Genomic DNA, 15,463 nt, shown 5'->3' with positions numbered 1-15,463 from the left:
CTGGATGTCACAAGGCAAAAAAAAAAGAGATGCCAAAGGCAGAACTTAGAATCACTTCACTAGGAACTCCACCATACTCCAAAACGCCTGTTATCCATCATAAAACCATCCCATGTGAAAACACACTCCTCTACCTCACCTACTCAAGAGAACTCTCATCCTGGCATCTCCTGCATCATCCCCTTAGCTTTGTTTATATCCTCTGAGATTTGCATTCCTCCTTGAGCCCATGCAAAGCAAGAGATATTCCTGGCATCTGTGTGTGCATTACCATGGTTACCTAGTTCATCTGCAGCAAAATGGGTTGGTCCATGACCTGACACAGCAGCTCCAGGAGCACATTCCTCCCTTGTCCACCACTTCTCAAGCTCTCTGGCTGCAGCTGTTCTTTTGGAAAATCTGAATGCAAGCAACAGTGGGGTACCCAACACAAACTCTCCCAAAGTCTCTAGCATGTTTTTTCCCTATCCAGTGTCTCTAAGTGTGTTTCTTGGCAAGTCCAATCCTCGAAAAATTCCAGACAATTTTTCCAGCAAGCTGTCATCAATAGCACACCTGCACATTTGACCTGCTGCATTTTATTTGAGGGCGCAGTCTTTACTTGAAAATTTAGACTGGGAAATTTAGCCTCAAAAGCCTGCTTAGGAGAACACTTGTGACCACACAGCTGCGTCTGTCAGACAAGAACAAAGGTTTGGGGCACAACAATAAGGACCAAGAAATCTTAAACAAGAGTCTCAGCTGGATGGGGGACAAACAGTTCCCTCCTAGAAGAGCAGTTTGGGTTACTTTGGTGTCACAAATTTCACAGTACAAATTGAATTAACTGTGACCTACTTAGATATTAGCAAGCCATCATCACTCCTAAGTAAGTGTTCAATATCAAATGAGGTATAAACAACAAAATATTGATAAAATATAATGAAAACAAATTTCAATCCAGGCAGAAGGCATATGTATTTCCACAACTGGCTCAAATTTTCACAGAAACAAAGGTAATTAACTTTGTTTTTTAAGCAACATCACTCTCACTGTTTTTTTCTCCAAGCAACATATATAACAGATATATAAACTGTTATGAAGAATCCTTGCTCACACCATACATCTTTTCCCATAATTAATGTTTCTTATATTCATACCAAATTTGACCTATTTAAATCAACTTAAAGCAATGATGTAATATCTGGAAATGGTGTGTGTACCACACAATGTCAAGGCAAACACAGATGTATCTGATGGTGATTCTGAAAACACAAATACCAATAGCCTCTGCAAGGAAACCAAAAACTGTAAAATTCAAAATGGCTTTGTAGTTATATAGTTACGTAAAATAAAGTGAAGTTCTCCAGACTTGAGTTAGCATGGCTGAAGCAGAGTAGGTAATTTGTCTGCATCTCAATTGTAAAAAAACTTCAGTCAAATGAAAAATCACCACCAAAATGATGACTTGTACACCTACCTTTTCCATTTATTGTTAATGCTGATGCAATTGTGGCTTTTACTGGCACTGGCAATTGTGGCACTAATGGATGTATCCGTGGTCGGCTCCCCATCCTAGCACGCTCTGCGCCAGGTCCTAACAAAGCTCCCACAGGTTTTTCTGCTGCTACTTCTGGTGCTACAGAGTCATCTTGATCTTGCTCTATGTGGTCCATTTTGTCTGGGCTTTCATTCTGGAAGCCATCAACTGTTGTCCGGCTCTTAATTGGACTTTTGGGCACTAGGATTTTAATACCTGATTTTGCAAGGTCCATATTTTTACGTCCAGAAAGCGATGGTGAATTGTTTTTCCGGAACTTCTGTGTGGCAGAAAAAAGTTGACTATTTTTTGACTCGTGTTCTTTAGTCATAACTAAAGATTTAGAAGATGTCTTTGAAAAAGAACTATTGGTAGACCTAGAAATTTGTTTTCTGGCATTATTTGGAGAGGTCCTGTTTGTCCTGGTTAATGTGCTTTCTTTCTGCTTTTCATTGTGGCGTCTGTTAAATTCATGTATATATTCCTCACAGTTGACAAGGTGCTGTTCTGGCTCCCAAGTATCATCTTCACTGTCGTATCCTTTCCATCGCACCAAATACTCTGTTTTTCCTTTCTTGTTTTTCCTCTTGTCAACAATTCTCTCTACCTGTTAAAAAGCAAAAATAAGCATTAGGCATGGGGAGATATACAACTCAAAAAAGTGACCTGCATGTAAATAATTTATTAAGTGTAAATAAAATAGTCTTGTAGTTTTGTAATCTGTATTGTAGTTCTAGAGTGCTATAGCCTTTCACTGCTGACTGGATATCCCTCACTTTAAACTTAAGATTATTACTTTTATCTCAAAAACATGCTCTGGAATACCAAAATTGTTCTTCAGTAACTCGGCTGCATGCACAAGAATCTGAATATAACATCTTAAAATTGACAATCAGCACTGCCTCAGAGAAGCTCTTGCACCAACTTCAACATGGACATGATTTCCCTCACTCAAAACAGAAGTCATGTTTAAATATGCTGCATAAATACAGGGTGTTTACCTTACCAAACTTATCAATTTGATATTGTTTGAATAATTTGCTTGCTTAGCATAAAGCATATGTGAGAATCTCTTACTTACAGTGAGCTAACCTTTAGCGACCAGGAACAACACGAAACAGCTTAGGAACTGGGACAAATTCAGATGATTTTTTTTAGAGACTTCTTGTGAAAACAGAGAATTTGTTTTTGCCAGAGCCTTTGATACACATACTTGAACACATTACCATGCCTCACTTATCTGCAAACAGAGATGATATTTATGTCACAAGTATTAAGCATGCACATTCTACAACTGCATGTGGGACCCATGGGCTGGAGGAATTCAGGCACTGGGGTAAAGCAGGCAGGGCAGACAGCAGCAGCTGCAAAGACACAGGCTCATGCCTCAGACTAAAACTTATGCCAATCATGCTAATCCTGTGGAAAAGGAATTCTTTTACTGAAAAAGATATAAGTACAAAGCTAGTCTTAGGGTTTCCCCTTTATATTTCATTTTTTCTACCCAGGCTGATTCTTCTGGTAAATCCTCCATCCCACTTCATTTCAGTTATGGGACTGATACAGCTTTCTTACTCATCTCTCTCTTCTTTTTGGTAATAAAAAAGGCAGGTGTTTGAGACCGTTATTTATTAATTTAACTCCCAGCCCTTCATGAAAAAAAAAACATGCACAGAAGCCAAGATCACACCTACCTAGAAGAACTTCTAAAGAAAGAGAGACATTTGCAGGAGTGGCATTAACCCAATGGAATGTCTACAGAACAGTTTAGAAGGATGGGAGGAAAATACAAGGACGTATGGTGCACATACAAACAGTGTACATATATGGTATATGATTCATTACCAAATCACATGACTGCTGACAATAGATTTTTCTTAAGAGTGCATCTCAATGTTACACGTGGCATGCTATCATAATGTACTCCCTGGTTTTCAACAGGAGGGTTAAATGATTACTATTATTATAATCTCAGCAGCAATATAGCTGAGATTATATAGCAGCAATACAGCAGCAAGGACATACCCTATGACTGCATGTGATACCCTGCAGGTGTTGCACTGTGTCATCAGGATGTTGCTCAGCTCTGTCTGCATAAGTCTTAAAAAAACTCAACCAAATCAACACCACCAAAATAAGAATCAAATACAAACAAGCTCCACCTTTGCCTTGTTAATCAGTTCAATGCATTCTATAGAGAGACATGCAATATAAATTGTCCAAATTTTACTTAAAATCTTAAAATTCATTAAAACTGTTTTTATTCTGATCATTTAACTTTCTAGTAGTTACTGGGTTTGAAAACCCATGCAGCTAGAAAAATGAAATTTGTTTTCCCACAAAACTATTTAAAGACATCTTAAAAGAAAATGAAACTCCAAGAGTTGAAGAAAGTCATGGTAGAGAAACATGCCTTCAATTTTTTGTTAGTAAAGACTGAGTAAAAAGACCTTCAAATATTAAGTCAGAAATGTTAAATTAAAAACTAAGAACAAAATCATGAATCAAACCTCCTATCTTGTCAAAAAAGCAGTTACTGCTAGTCTCGCTTATCCTCTCTGCCTCTCTTGACCTTCTAAAACAGACTTTAAGAGCACGATTCTCAGAGGAAGATCTCTACTACTACCAAGGTATTTTTATTCTCCAATACAAAATCTTTGTAATGAACAGCATCAATTACTGAGCACAAAGTTCTACCACTGTCTTACCATACTGAAAGGCCACCCTCTAAGGACATGCCCTTTTCAAGTAGGAAGCCATCCCTGTCATCCAAAAAAACAGATACCTTGCAGAGATAATAGATGAACTCTAGAACAGGAGACACAAAAATCCATTCTTAACCTGATGATTTATGGAGCAAGCAGAAATGCATAAAGAAAACAGTTATATTTAGCTATATTGTCCAAGCTCACAACAAAACCTACTTTGACATTGCTCTTTTTGATTAAAAGGGGGTTTTTTTGTAACCCTTCATTTTTTCTTGAATACATCTTTTATTTACAGCACAAAAATCACAACAATTAACCTGTGATACACAATTTATCATGCAGATTCAGAGCTTTAGCAAGGGACTTCTTTTTTTGCATTGACTCAATTTGGTTAGTCTGACTCCCCTAGAAGCACTTGAAAAACTGCTCAGGAATGTTCTGCCTCAATACTTTTATTGATGACAACAGCTACGTAAGTTTTTCTTACCCAGAGCTGGGAGCAAGATACATCCTTTGCCACAATCACACTTTGTGACAACTACCATTTTTACAGTGCCCCGTGTCCTGTCCCATACCAGGGGGTAGTACTTATTTTTAGAGATTAAAAGGTTCTGTACAGCAGGATTTGCCATTAATGGTTAGTTTTTAAGTATTGTAGAAGAATTACAACAAAAGACAAAATAACATAAAAAAAGATAAAACAGGTGTGAGTGAAAGTTATCAGGCAAACTACTCTGGGGGGCAAAAAAAAAATATCTCCTGGTTTATTTTAGCATGCTAAATTATCACTTTCCCCACCTGGGGGGTGCTGATCAATGACGCTCAAAAACTCAGGCAACTGAAGAACTGACAGAAAACCAATGAGCTGTTCAGAGGCATAATCCAACACTGAAATCCACAAAATATAATCCCACCCACCACAACTATATCTGAGATTTCCCATCTGTAAAATGGCAAATTTCCCTTCCTTCCATTAATGTGGTAAAATTGGTTCATGCTTGATCTCCCTCCCTGAGGATTTTAATTGCTTTTATTAGCAAATTATACAGAATTTACACTCAAAAAAAAATCCTGACAAACAAACAAACATAATATATGGTTGCAGGCTGAAGTGCTGTCTATCTATAGCTGCACCAGGTGAAAATGACAACACTGCAACTCCTCCCTGTCCTGTGCTCAGAGACAACAGCTCCTCCCCATCTGTCAGCACAACTTCTTCTGTAATTATTCCCTAATGCAGTTCTGTCAAAGTGACCTGGTTTAGATATTAAGAATACCTGAGTTAATGTAGGCATCCTGAAATAACTGGTTTGGACAGCAGCCACATATGCAGTATTTTCTGACACATCTAAGAGGACTGCAACTTTCAACAGAGGACAACAAACACCTATAGGCTGGACTGGTCCAGTAACCTCATTGTCAGGAAAAGGACATGTATTCTTAATCCCTGATGAAAGCTCCTTAGTTCAGGTCAATAAAAGCATGAAATTCAAAAGAATATTCTCAATCTAAAGCATTATAATTTGGGCACCATTGTAAACTCGATATAATGCATGCTCTCAGCCATTGTATATATATATATATATATATTAAAAAGATCATACTTTGAACATTTGAAGAAATTAAACTAAAGGTACATCTGTCGGGGGTGGGAAGGCAACAAAAAACAGAAAGACCAAAATGAACACATGTGGGCAGCTAAATATTCAATGAGTATCGCCTTGTTTATAATAAATGCATTGTACATTCCCATCATGTTCTTTTCTGTCCTCACACTCATGTCAGGCTAAATTAATTTAGTTTACAGAATTGAATCTATTTGACTTCATATCCTACCTGTTGTCTGTAAAATACAGGAGAAGGCCCTGTTAGCTGAAGGCTATGTTTACATCACTGTTTTTGCTCAGAGCAGTAGTGCAATTTGGAAGCAAATCCCTCCCTCTGCACTATTCCCGCTTACTGTGGAATGGCTTGATTCACAGACCAGTTTTGGTACACAGGATGCGGATTCTTTATGGAGAAGTATAAACTGGAAATGGAAAAGTACCAATGCATCTGTCACGCTTCAACCCCTAAGGAGGCACACAGATCCAAACAAGTAACACCTCTGAACAGTTTCAATATATATATTCTGGTATGGATATTTGATCCTGAGAGGCACCACTAAATCTAGTCCAAAATAAAAGTGCTGCACAGCAGATTGTATAGAGGTGGGGGCCACAGCACCAACTGCTTCACTCTACTGATTTTCTCCACTTGAGCCAAATTACTACTGGAGATATTCCCCAAGTCAGAGACAGAAAACTGGAGTAAAATGCAAGTCTTACATGACATATGTATGCACTACAAGTGAACAGTCACCCTTCCTTAAATTGGAAACTAATTCATACACAAATGGGACCTAAATGATCCCCCATAAGCAATCAGCAATGTTTACAAGTGGTAGTATCTTCCATTTATTAAAATCTTAGAGAAGTCAACAGTAAACAGTATTTAAATATTTCTCATTGTAAATAAATTAAATGCATTCTACATTAAAAAAACCAACTGCAACTAATAAATAGCAGCATACCACAAAAAAAAAAAAAACCAAAAAACCCAAACCCATTATGTGCCATGTTTTGCTTTAAGTAATTTTGGGAAAACAGTTATTCAAAAAGCTATTTGATCAGGATGTCAAAACACACCTGAAGGTCAGTAAAATGTGCATTAAAATATTATATGTGCATTAAATGTACACATTTTAATAGAAAAGACATAATTTCCCATAGGATGACTTAAGGCCAAGTCAGACTACTGCTCACTGCAGTTAGCACCAGCAGGGAAATGTGAAAAACATCTTAACACATACATGTAGAATATCAAAATCTGTATCTAAAAGAATGTAAAAACACCAATATTGTATGGCTTAAGATCAAATAGCATCATTAAGAAATTACAGTAGGATATCATATAAATCCCAGAGTTCCCCTCCACTGCAGCTCCATGGTGCTCCATTGATGGGAGCCCAGGAGCATGCTCCAAGCCGACTGATTTGATTAGCAGAGCAGACTGATTGGATTAACAGCCAATGAATTGCTGTAAACTGAGCTGCTGCATCCTTACAGCGTGACTGACCAGAGTGTCTGTATGGTACAGGACTGGCCATGGTGAGGGCTGTATTTCATATATATTGTTCTGGAAGCCAGAGCTGCACCAAATAAATGTGGATCAGATGTGGGCAGATTATTGCCTTTCTGTCAAATTAGCTTCAGCAGATGATGCAGCTTTTGTGCTGCTTTTGTGACAGCTCTGCAATGAGGGATGATACCTGATCTGGCCCAAGGCCTGACTGGAAATACAGAGTCCACCAACTCAACTGTCTTCAGGCAGTCAGTACCAGCAGGATGAGCTCACACAGGATCATCACTTCACAGCCCACAGCCACTCCCAACCTCCTCTGGAGGCAGCAGTGTGTGCAGTGAGGTTGGAACATATTCATGTCTGTGAGCAGGAGTCCCATAAGTGACTAATGCACTTCCTGCGGTTCTTCATGCTAGCAGTGCAATGAAGAGAACTGCATAGCTCAACCTTCCTTTCAAAAATTTAACAGCTATGCTAAAACAAATATTAAGATTTCTCTTTTTCCCAAGCTCTATTTCAATCAAAGTCTGTCCATTCCTTTAGGATTCCTGGACACAAGTCATGCAAGAGCTAACTGAAGCTATCTGTAACATTCAATTAATATAGTGGCCTGCGGGTTATAATTCACATTTTAATTCACCCTGTATATAAATTTCTAATCAAGTTGCCTATAAAATTACAATTGCCCCAGTGAAGCTCATTATTTATCATCAGCTTTAAGTTTTACATCCTTTCATGGTCTTAGGAAAGACAATAGACAAAATAGTTTAATTACGGCATTCCCATCAATGCCAGTGATTCCAGGGAATCACAGCTATGGAGCATGCCATGCCTGGCTGCACAGCCACCTCCTGAAAAAGCATTTCAGGAAGTTTTATACCTTGTACCTACATTAAACAAACTAATCACTGTATGTGCAACTCCTTTATGATGCATTCAAAAGTGCAGATCACAATCAGAAAGCACATCTTTGTGAGAAGCCTTTTCCGTACAGGACATCAGGGAAACAGGTGTGGAGGGAGGACTTGTGACAAAATCACTTTGCTTTAGAGAATTAACTCCCTGGATAAACAGTTTGCCTGAGACTTACTTCCTCACAATTCACCACTGAGATGATTGATGCTAAACTGTCAGCGTCACAGATATTTCCAGATATAATTTACAGAGATAGTTACAACAGTTGTGATGCAAGTTACAGCCTACTGCAGAATTCATCAACTGCTTTCCCCTAATTATAGTCACCTAGCTATTGCAAGAATGCTTAGAAAATCTTAATCTCATTTTATCAACTCACTGTTCACAACAGTTCTAACCTTTTATTTACACCAAGGTAAGACAGACATACATTTTCTACTTTGCACAAAGGCAGAATGAAAATCCATGCAAACCTGATAATATCTGTACAAACATAATATAAACAATCAGCTGCAACAATGAATTCTTACCAAACACACAGTTTTCCTTCCTTAGAAATAAGAACAAGTAGCATCAAATAGGCTTATCATCTCAAATGGAAAAGGTCCTAATCAGAAGAAACTATTAAAGACCACTAGCACTGAATTTAGGATACACATATTTGGCAGTCAAAACTATTACATAAGTATTACTATGTTTAATAAGTTACTAAAACTTTTATCATTACTAGAAGATTTCAGCATCACCCACAAATAGAACGCCAAAGGAAATTCTTCCTATCTTCAGTTTATTTGTAAAAACTACATGTTAGGAGGCAAATCCTGGATGTTTTTTTCCAAGAGGTCTGCACTTGCCAAATTCTCTTGGTTCTATCTCTCCACTGCAGTACAAAAAGTGAAGGTCCAAAACTTGGTGCTACCAACGTTTTGCTAAATAAAAAAAAATATAGACAATTGAAATGCATACTTATTATTGGCAACTCTGGCAACATGAAAGGAAAAACTCTCAACCAAAGATGCCCATATTTTTGGTGTGATAATTTGTGAAAATGTAGAAATAATCAAAAGCTACCTCACAGCTTCAGCAGCTTGACAACTATTTACTTAAAGGATAAGACCAACAGAAATATTGTCACTTTGTCCTTCAGTGAGAAAAATAAAGACTTTGTCAATATTAAGCATCAGGACTACAGACTTGCTCTCAAAGCAGGAGAAACTGGACCTTCAACAGTGCTCGAGTACAAATGACTAATAAAGATTCAAAATATTTTATCTAAAAAGAGTGTCTTAAGGAGAGAGTAGGTCACAGCAAAACTGCACTCCATGTGTTAGAGAACACCTTGTCACAGCCAAGCAAACTGCAGAAATGGGAATTGTAATGAGAAGGAGGAGCAGAAAACAGAAAACCATAGGACAGCTGAAGAGTGAACTTGGTATGCTGCAGTCAATTCATCAAATTTCATTTAATTCTACAACAGTTTCATCTTCCAACACCAAACAAGGCTTTTCAGCAGCCTACTGCTTACAGAAGCACCACTGACAAGTCTGCTGCTGCAGAGCTGACCAAACCTCAGTAAGAAGGGACACGGACCTCAGCTCTTAGAAGCTTATTCAGTAGCAGTCTCTTCTTCCTTCTTCCTCTCAGAGGTCCTGGGATGCTAGTTCTACATATAGTAGCAGGAGCTTTCTCTGGAATCCAAGAAGGCACAATACATACTTAGAGCCTCCTACCTGGCTCCTCTCATTCTTGCATCAAAAGCTTATTTCCATAAGAAATAAAGCTCCTGGATAAAAGACCATGACTGAATTTGTTTTCAAATACAAAGATGCTAAAAAATTCTAAATCACACTTCAGAACATTATTTGCTGGCTCCTTCTGTATTCCTTATCTCAATGCCAACATGTCTTAGAGGAATGTGTGTCCCTGGTCACTCAACCTGCAATAGGACTTCTCTCAATACTTGATCTAGAAAAGCTACAGAACTTTCCCCTAATTAATCAACCTCAGTGCTTGCACAGCAGCCTCTTAGTTGTGACATTCTATTTCTTTAAGAAATTTATTACCAGATGAACTATTTTTTCCAGATGGAAAAAGGTACTTCTCTGTTTGGGTCTCAAGTCTCTTCATCTTTAGTCTGAACCTAAACTCATTTCTTATTTAACATCACTGCAGCTTCCATGACTACACTCTCCCATTCGCTTTTGTAACCAGGCTGTGGGGTACAAATAAAGCTGTGGGATTGCTGGTAACTGTGCTTGGCAAAGATTCTTCCACATTTCAAGGTTTTAAAGCTTATTCATAAAAACAGGTTCTACAGTGTTCGTCCACTGTGTACCTTCCTAACAACAACAAAGAAGAATCACAGTACATACAAATATGTCCATGATCTTCACACATAATTACCAGTTTACTAGGTCTGCACACTGCACATGAGTAGTACAAGTTCTGTATTCAAATGGTTTTCTTGTTTCACCATATTCCAAAGCTTTATTCTTCAAACATGTCAATCAGAAATAAAACTACCCTATACTGCATCACTGGTTTTAACACACATATAACACCTGCTAGTGTAATTTGCATGAAGATACATTCCAAATAATTACCATTTTCCTGAAATGCATCTAATGCTTACACACATTTCAACATCAAATCACTAATTACTCAACCTAACACATTACACTGATACTGAAACTCCTGAATCAAAGGGATTGATGATTAAGATTGGTTTTTGTTGTCTATTGAAAATGTGCACTGTCTTAAGCTCTGTTACTTACTGATCCTATGCACCATCAGTTCATATTTGCATACTAAAGTAACAGACACTAGGGATTAACCTGATTACTCTGAAGTTGGTCAAAAAAACACCTCCCATTTCAAAATCCCTCACGCTCTGCCAAGGAGAACAAAGAAAAAACAAAACGTTTTAGGCTTGGAAAATGTCAGCTTCATTAATAGCAGCTTTTGTTGAGGTAATTAAATTCATCTTTCAACAATTCAGATTTATTTTTTTAGAAAAGCTGGGTAGCAGCAACTTCTCTACTACATGGTTAACATGAATTTCTGAAGCAATATACGTATAAAAACATTCTCCGTAAGCATCTTCTATTTCCTGTAATCTGGAATGAAGCAGGATAAGGAAAAACACATGTAGTTTCCTAGAACTGGGTAATAAAATATTTTAAAAGGTCATTTTTTACTCAAGCCACTTCTTCTTGAACATTATTTTTCTACAGAAAACATCATCTCAACAGTGGCTGTAGCATGAAGCAGCCATTGAACTCTTGATAAACACTTAAGCATTGTGCCCTTTAAGGTCACAACACACATACTAAAGCAACCTGAACTATTTGTACCACAGATTTTGCCACTGCTCTTTAAAGTCGGTGAATAAGCAGAGCTTCTTCCTAAAAAAGGACCACAACTGAAGTATCCACTTAGGCAGAAATGATACAACTTGCTCAAGTCCCTCCTCAAGAGCAAAGGAACCAAGAGTTATTACCTTCTACAAGCACAAATGTCGTTCTCTCTCTGCATTCCAGTCTTTCCCTCTGCACAGATGTCATATAAAATAATCTGCCAACTTTCTATTATAACTACAAAAATATGGTAAACAAACTATCACCTGCTTTTTGCAGAGGAAGAACATATTGTTCTGTATTTTCCTCCAGCTATGGATACTATATTGGTTTTTGGTGTATCCTTACCTACCTGCTGGACTTCTTTCGTTCTTTGGAAAACAATAAAATCATTTCTCATGTTGTCTCCTTCACTTTCAGTTGCTTTTTATTCCTTTCCCTCTGTCCCTGTGTGAATCTGATATTGCTATTTGCAGTGCTTTTCCTGATCTCGCATCACAGTTTGCTCTCCAAAATATGCCTTGAGGATTACTTGCCTCATAATTTTTTATGGTAATGGTGTATTAAACCCTTACTCATTTCTCCAGATTCAACACTGAAGGAATTTGCAAAACACCTCTGCAAAATAACACTTATTTAAAAAAAAAATTAAAAATCATCATGTTCACTTTAACCTATGCAGCTGTTTGTAGAACAGCAACTGATCACGAAACCCAGGTTTTATTATATAGGAAGTATTTCAATTCAGAGCCAAACTTTTTGTCTTAGTTATTTCACTGATAAATCTCAAATTATTTCTATAGTGTAGAGAATAAACAACAGTCTCCCCTCCTTCTTTATGAAATAGACAAATTCACTAATTTGAGGTGTGCACGGAGAATCAAAACTTAGGCATGTAATACACTGGTATCTATCTTCCCCTCCATATAATGTATTTTCATATCTAAAGTCAGTTTAAATAGGCACTGTAATAATGAACACTTTTTTACTTAAGAGCTGTTTTTTATATATAACACCCTAGCCATACTTTCTCCATCCAAAAAACCCTGATATCCAAAGTAATATCTTAGAGAACGTGCAAATTTATATATCATTATCTTCACATTGCAATATAAGCACTATTTACAGTTGATTGCACTGAGAGTCATTACAGGCCAGCGTCACCTGTGGGGAGCTACACTTCTGAGACAGCTACTGCCTCACAAAAGCTTTTTCCTACAGAAGCAATGCCAGATGGTTTCTTTGCACAAAGAAGTCCTCAAATTCATAGTACGCTCAGCCAAGGTTGAGCCGGTTGGCCTTCCAAACTTCTAACCTTGGCAATCCCTGCCTCCATAAAACAGAGATAATTCATTTAGAAAAAATATTCTAAATTACAGGAATATGGCATCATAGTTATTTTTTCATGACCAAGTTACAGTAACATTGAAATATAAAAGCATATTTTGCTTTCTTTAAAATTTTCCTGGAAGGACAGGTGAGAGCTCCTTTTCTTTTCTATACATTTGTCTTTATGCTTAGCATTATTAGTGTATCCAAAGAATTTGTGCTGCAAATTCTTTGTCAAGTGTTTGTCTGCTTATAGAAATAGTCACATTTTAAAAAATTTGGAATTCAGAATTTTCATTAAAACAGATACTTTCCCTTTTATCAGGTGCTGCTAATTAATCTAGCCATTTGTTGTCAATGCCCAGTACCATCTGTAAATTCAAAATAGCTAGTGATTAACTTTAATATATTTTAAAGAATAACTTTAAAAAACATGTTTGGGTATAAGAGGTCTTTCTTCTGTGATCATTTTGGATAGCATATTTACTACTTTAGCAACATAGTATACTCAGCACAGGATTTCATCTTATCCCTATAGTTACTAAAAATTAAACTAAGTTAATACATATTAATACAGGAGAGGAAGGGATGGCATCCAGAGGGACTGGACAGGCTGGAGAGCTGGGCCCGTGCAAACCTCCAGATGTTTAACAAAGCCATGTGCACGGTCCTGCACATGGGCCAGGGCAGTCCCAGGAACACCAAAAGGCTGGGCAGAGAGGTGATTGGGAGCAGCCCTGAGGAGAAGAACTTGGTGAGGGGTGCTGGCAAAAAACACAACATGAGCCGGCAGTGTGCGGTCACAGCCCAAAAAGAAAGTGGTGCCCTGGGCTGCATCCAAAGGAGTCTGGCTAAAAGGCTGATGGAGGTGATTCTTCCACTCTACGCTTCTCTCATGAGACACCACCTGGAACACTGCGTACAGTGCTGGGGCCCTCAACATAAGGAGATGGAACTGTTGGAACAAGTTCAGAGAGGAAGGCCATAAAGTTGATGAGAGGACGGGAGAAGGTCAGAGGTTATCATAGAATATCCTCAGCTGGAAGGGTCATCAGTTCCAATTCCTGGCTGTGCACAGCACCAACCCCAAGGCTCACACCATGTGCCCGAGATCACTGTCAGTACACTTCTTGAACTCTGCCAGGCTTGGGGCTCTGACTACTTCCCTGGAGAGCCTGCTCCAGTGCCCAACCAACTGCTGGGTAATGAAAATTTTTGTAATATCCAACCTAAACCTCCCCGGACAGAACTCCAGGCCATTCCAACACTAGGCACCACAGGGAAGATATCAGCGTCCGGCCCCTCTCTTCTCCTTGTAGGGAAGCTGTACATTGCTGTGAGATCGCCCCTCAGTTTCCTCTTCCCCAGGATGAACAGACCAAGTGGCCTCAGCCACTCTTCATATGGCTTTCCCTCTAGATCCTTTAAAATCTTGATTGAGGAGAGTTCAGCCTGGAGAAGAGAAGGCTGCATGGAGACCTCACAGCAGAGTTCCACTATCTGAAAAGGCCCCACAGGGAGGCCAGAGAGGGGCTCTTCATCAGGAACTGTAGACAGGAAAAGGAGTAATGGGTACAAACTGAAAGAAGAGAAATTTCGGTTAGATATACAGAAGAAATTTTTTACTGTGAGGGTAGTGAGGCAATGAAACAGATTGCCCAGAGAAGCTGCAGATCCCCTGTCCCTGGTTCATGACCAGGCTGCACAGAGCTTTGAGCAGCCTGGTCTAGTGAAAGGAAGGAAGGAACCCCCACAGCCACAGGGTTAGAACTACATGATCTTTAAGGTTCCTCCAAAAGGAAATGATTCTATGATTTTACATATATCGCTGACCAATTTAAATTTTCATTTTAAAGCTATGTTGAGTGAGATTAATCATGCCATCAACGGGAAATAGATTTTTTTAGCTCAAATAAAACAGTTAACTGTTAGGTAAAGTTAAATACCCTTTAATAGCTCTTTCAACTTTTTTCTTTTAAAAAGTGCTTTTCTCATAATTTTTTTCTTTCTTTGAAGACGTGGTAGTAATGTATCAACATAATTTCTGGAGGAATTTTATATTTATTTACAGCTTTTTCCCCTGAATAGACAAGGTCTTTAAAAACCCCACCTTCCTAATTTTCATAATTATAACCCATGAAAACAAACATCTTTGTTTCATATTCTGTTGAATCCGGAACAACTTGGCTCTGTTACAGTGAGGAATATAGCTGAATCCTTTCTTTTCCAAAAAGTAGCAATGTTACAAATTAAACTGGCGAATGAATCTTCCTAAAGTTAAATACATCCAAATTGTTTTGGCTTTTAGCTGGTTTATTGTGTAATCATCCCCTTATGTGATGTAAGTGAGACAGAGCAGAGAAAAAAGGAAGTGGAGATACAGAAGTGATAAGTTATCCTGGAATAATATAATGTGGAATTATGGTGAAACTGATGCAGTTCCATAGCAGCATAGTTTATATGGGTTTGTCATGAACAGAAAGGAAATTTAACCCCAGGTGCCTTAACCAGAA

The 15,463-nt window shown here is 38.1% G+C and overlaps 1 protein-coding gene across 2 annotated transcripts in view; it reads right to left on the bottom strand.

Annotated features, from left to right (window-relative positions):
* The window catches only part of CDYL (chromodomain Y like), a 104,622-nt gene that overhangs the window by 55,836 nt on the left and 33,323 nt on the right, over positions 1–15,463 (bottom strand). For both annotated transcript variants that reach the window (XM_039712139.1, XM_039712140.1), the window contains exon 2: positions 1,460–2,126. In XM_039712139.1, the coding sequence (XP_039568073.1) occupies positions 1,460–2,126 (667 nt within the window). The remainder of the gene's footprint in view (positions 1–1,459; positions 2,127–15,463) is intronic.

Source organism: Passer montanus, unplaced genomic scaffold, assembly GCF_014805655.1.
Source record: "Passer montanus isolate IOZ18808 unplaced genomic scaffold, ASM1480565v1 scaffold26, whole genome shotgun sequence".
NCBI lineage: Eukaryota > Metazoa > Chordata > Aves > Passeriformes > Passeridae > Passer > Passer montanus.
This window is presented reverse-complemented; position numbering and strand designations above follow the sequence as displayed.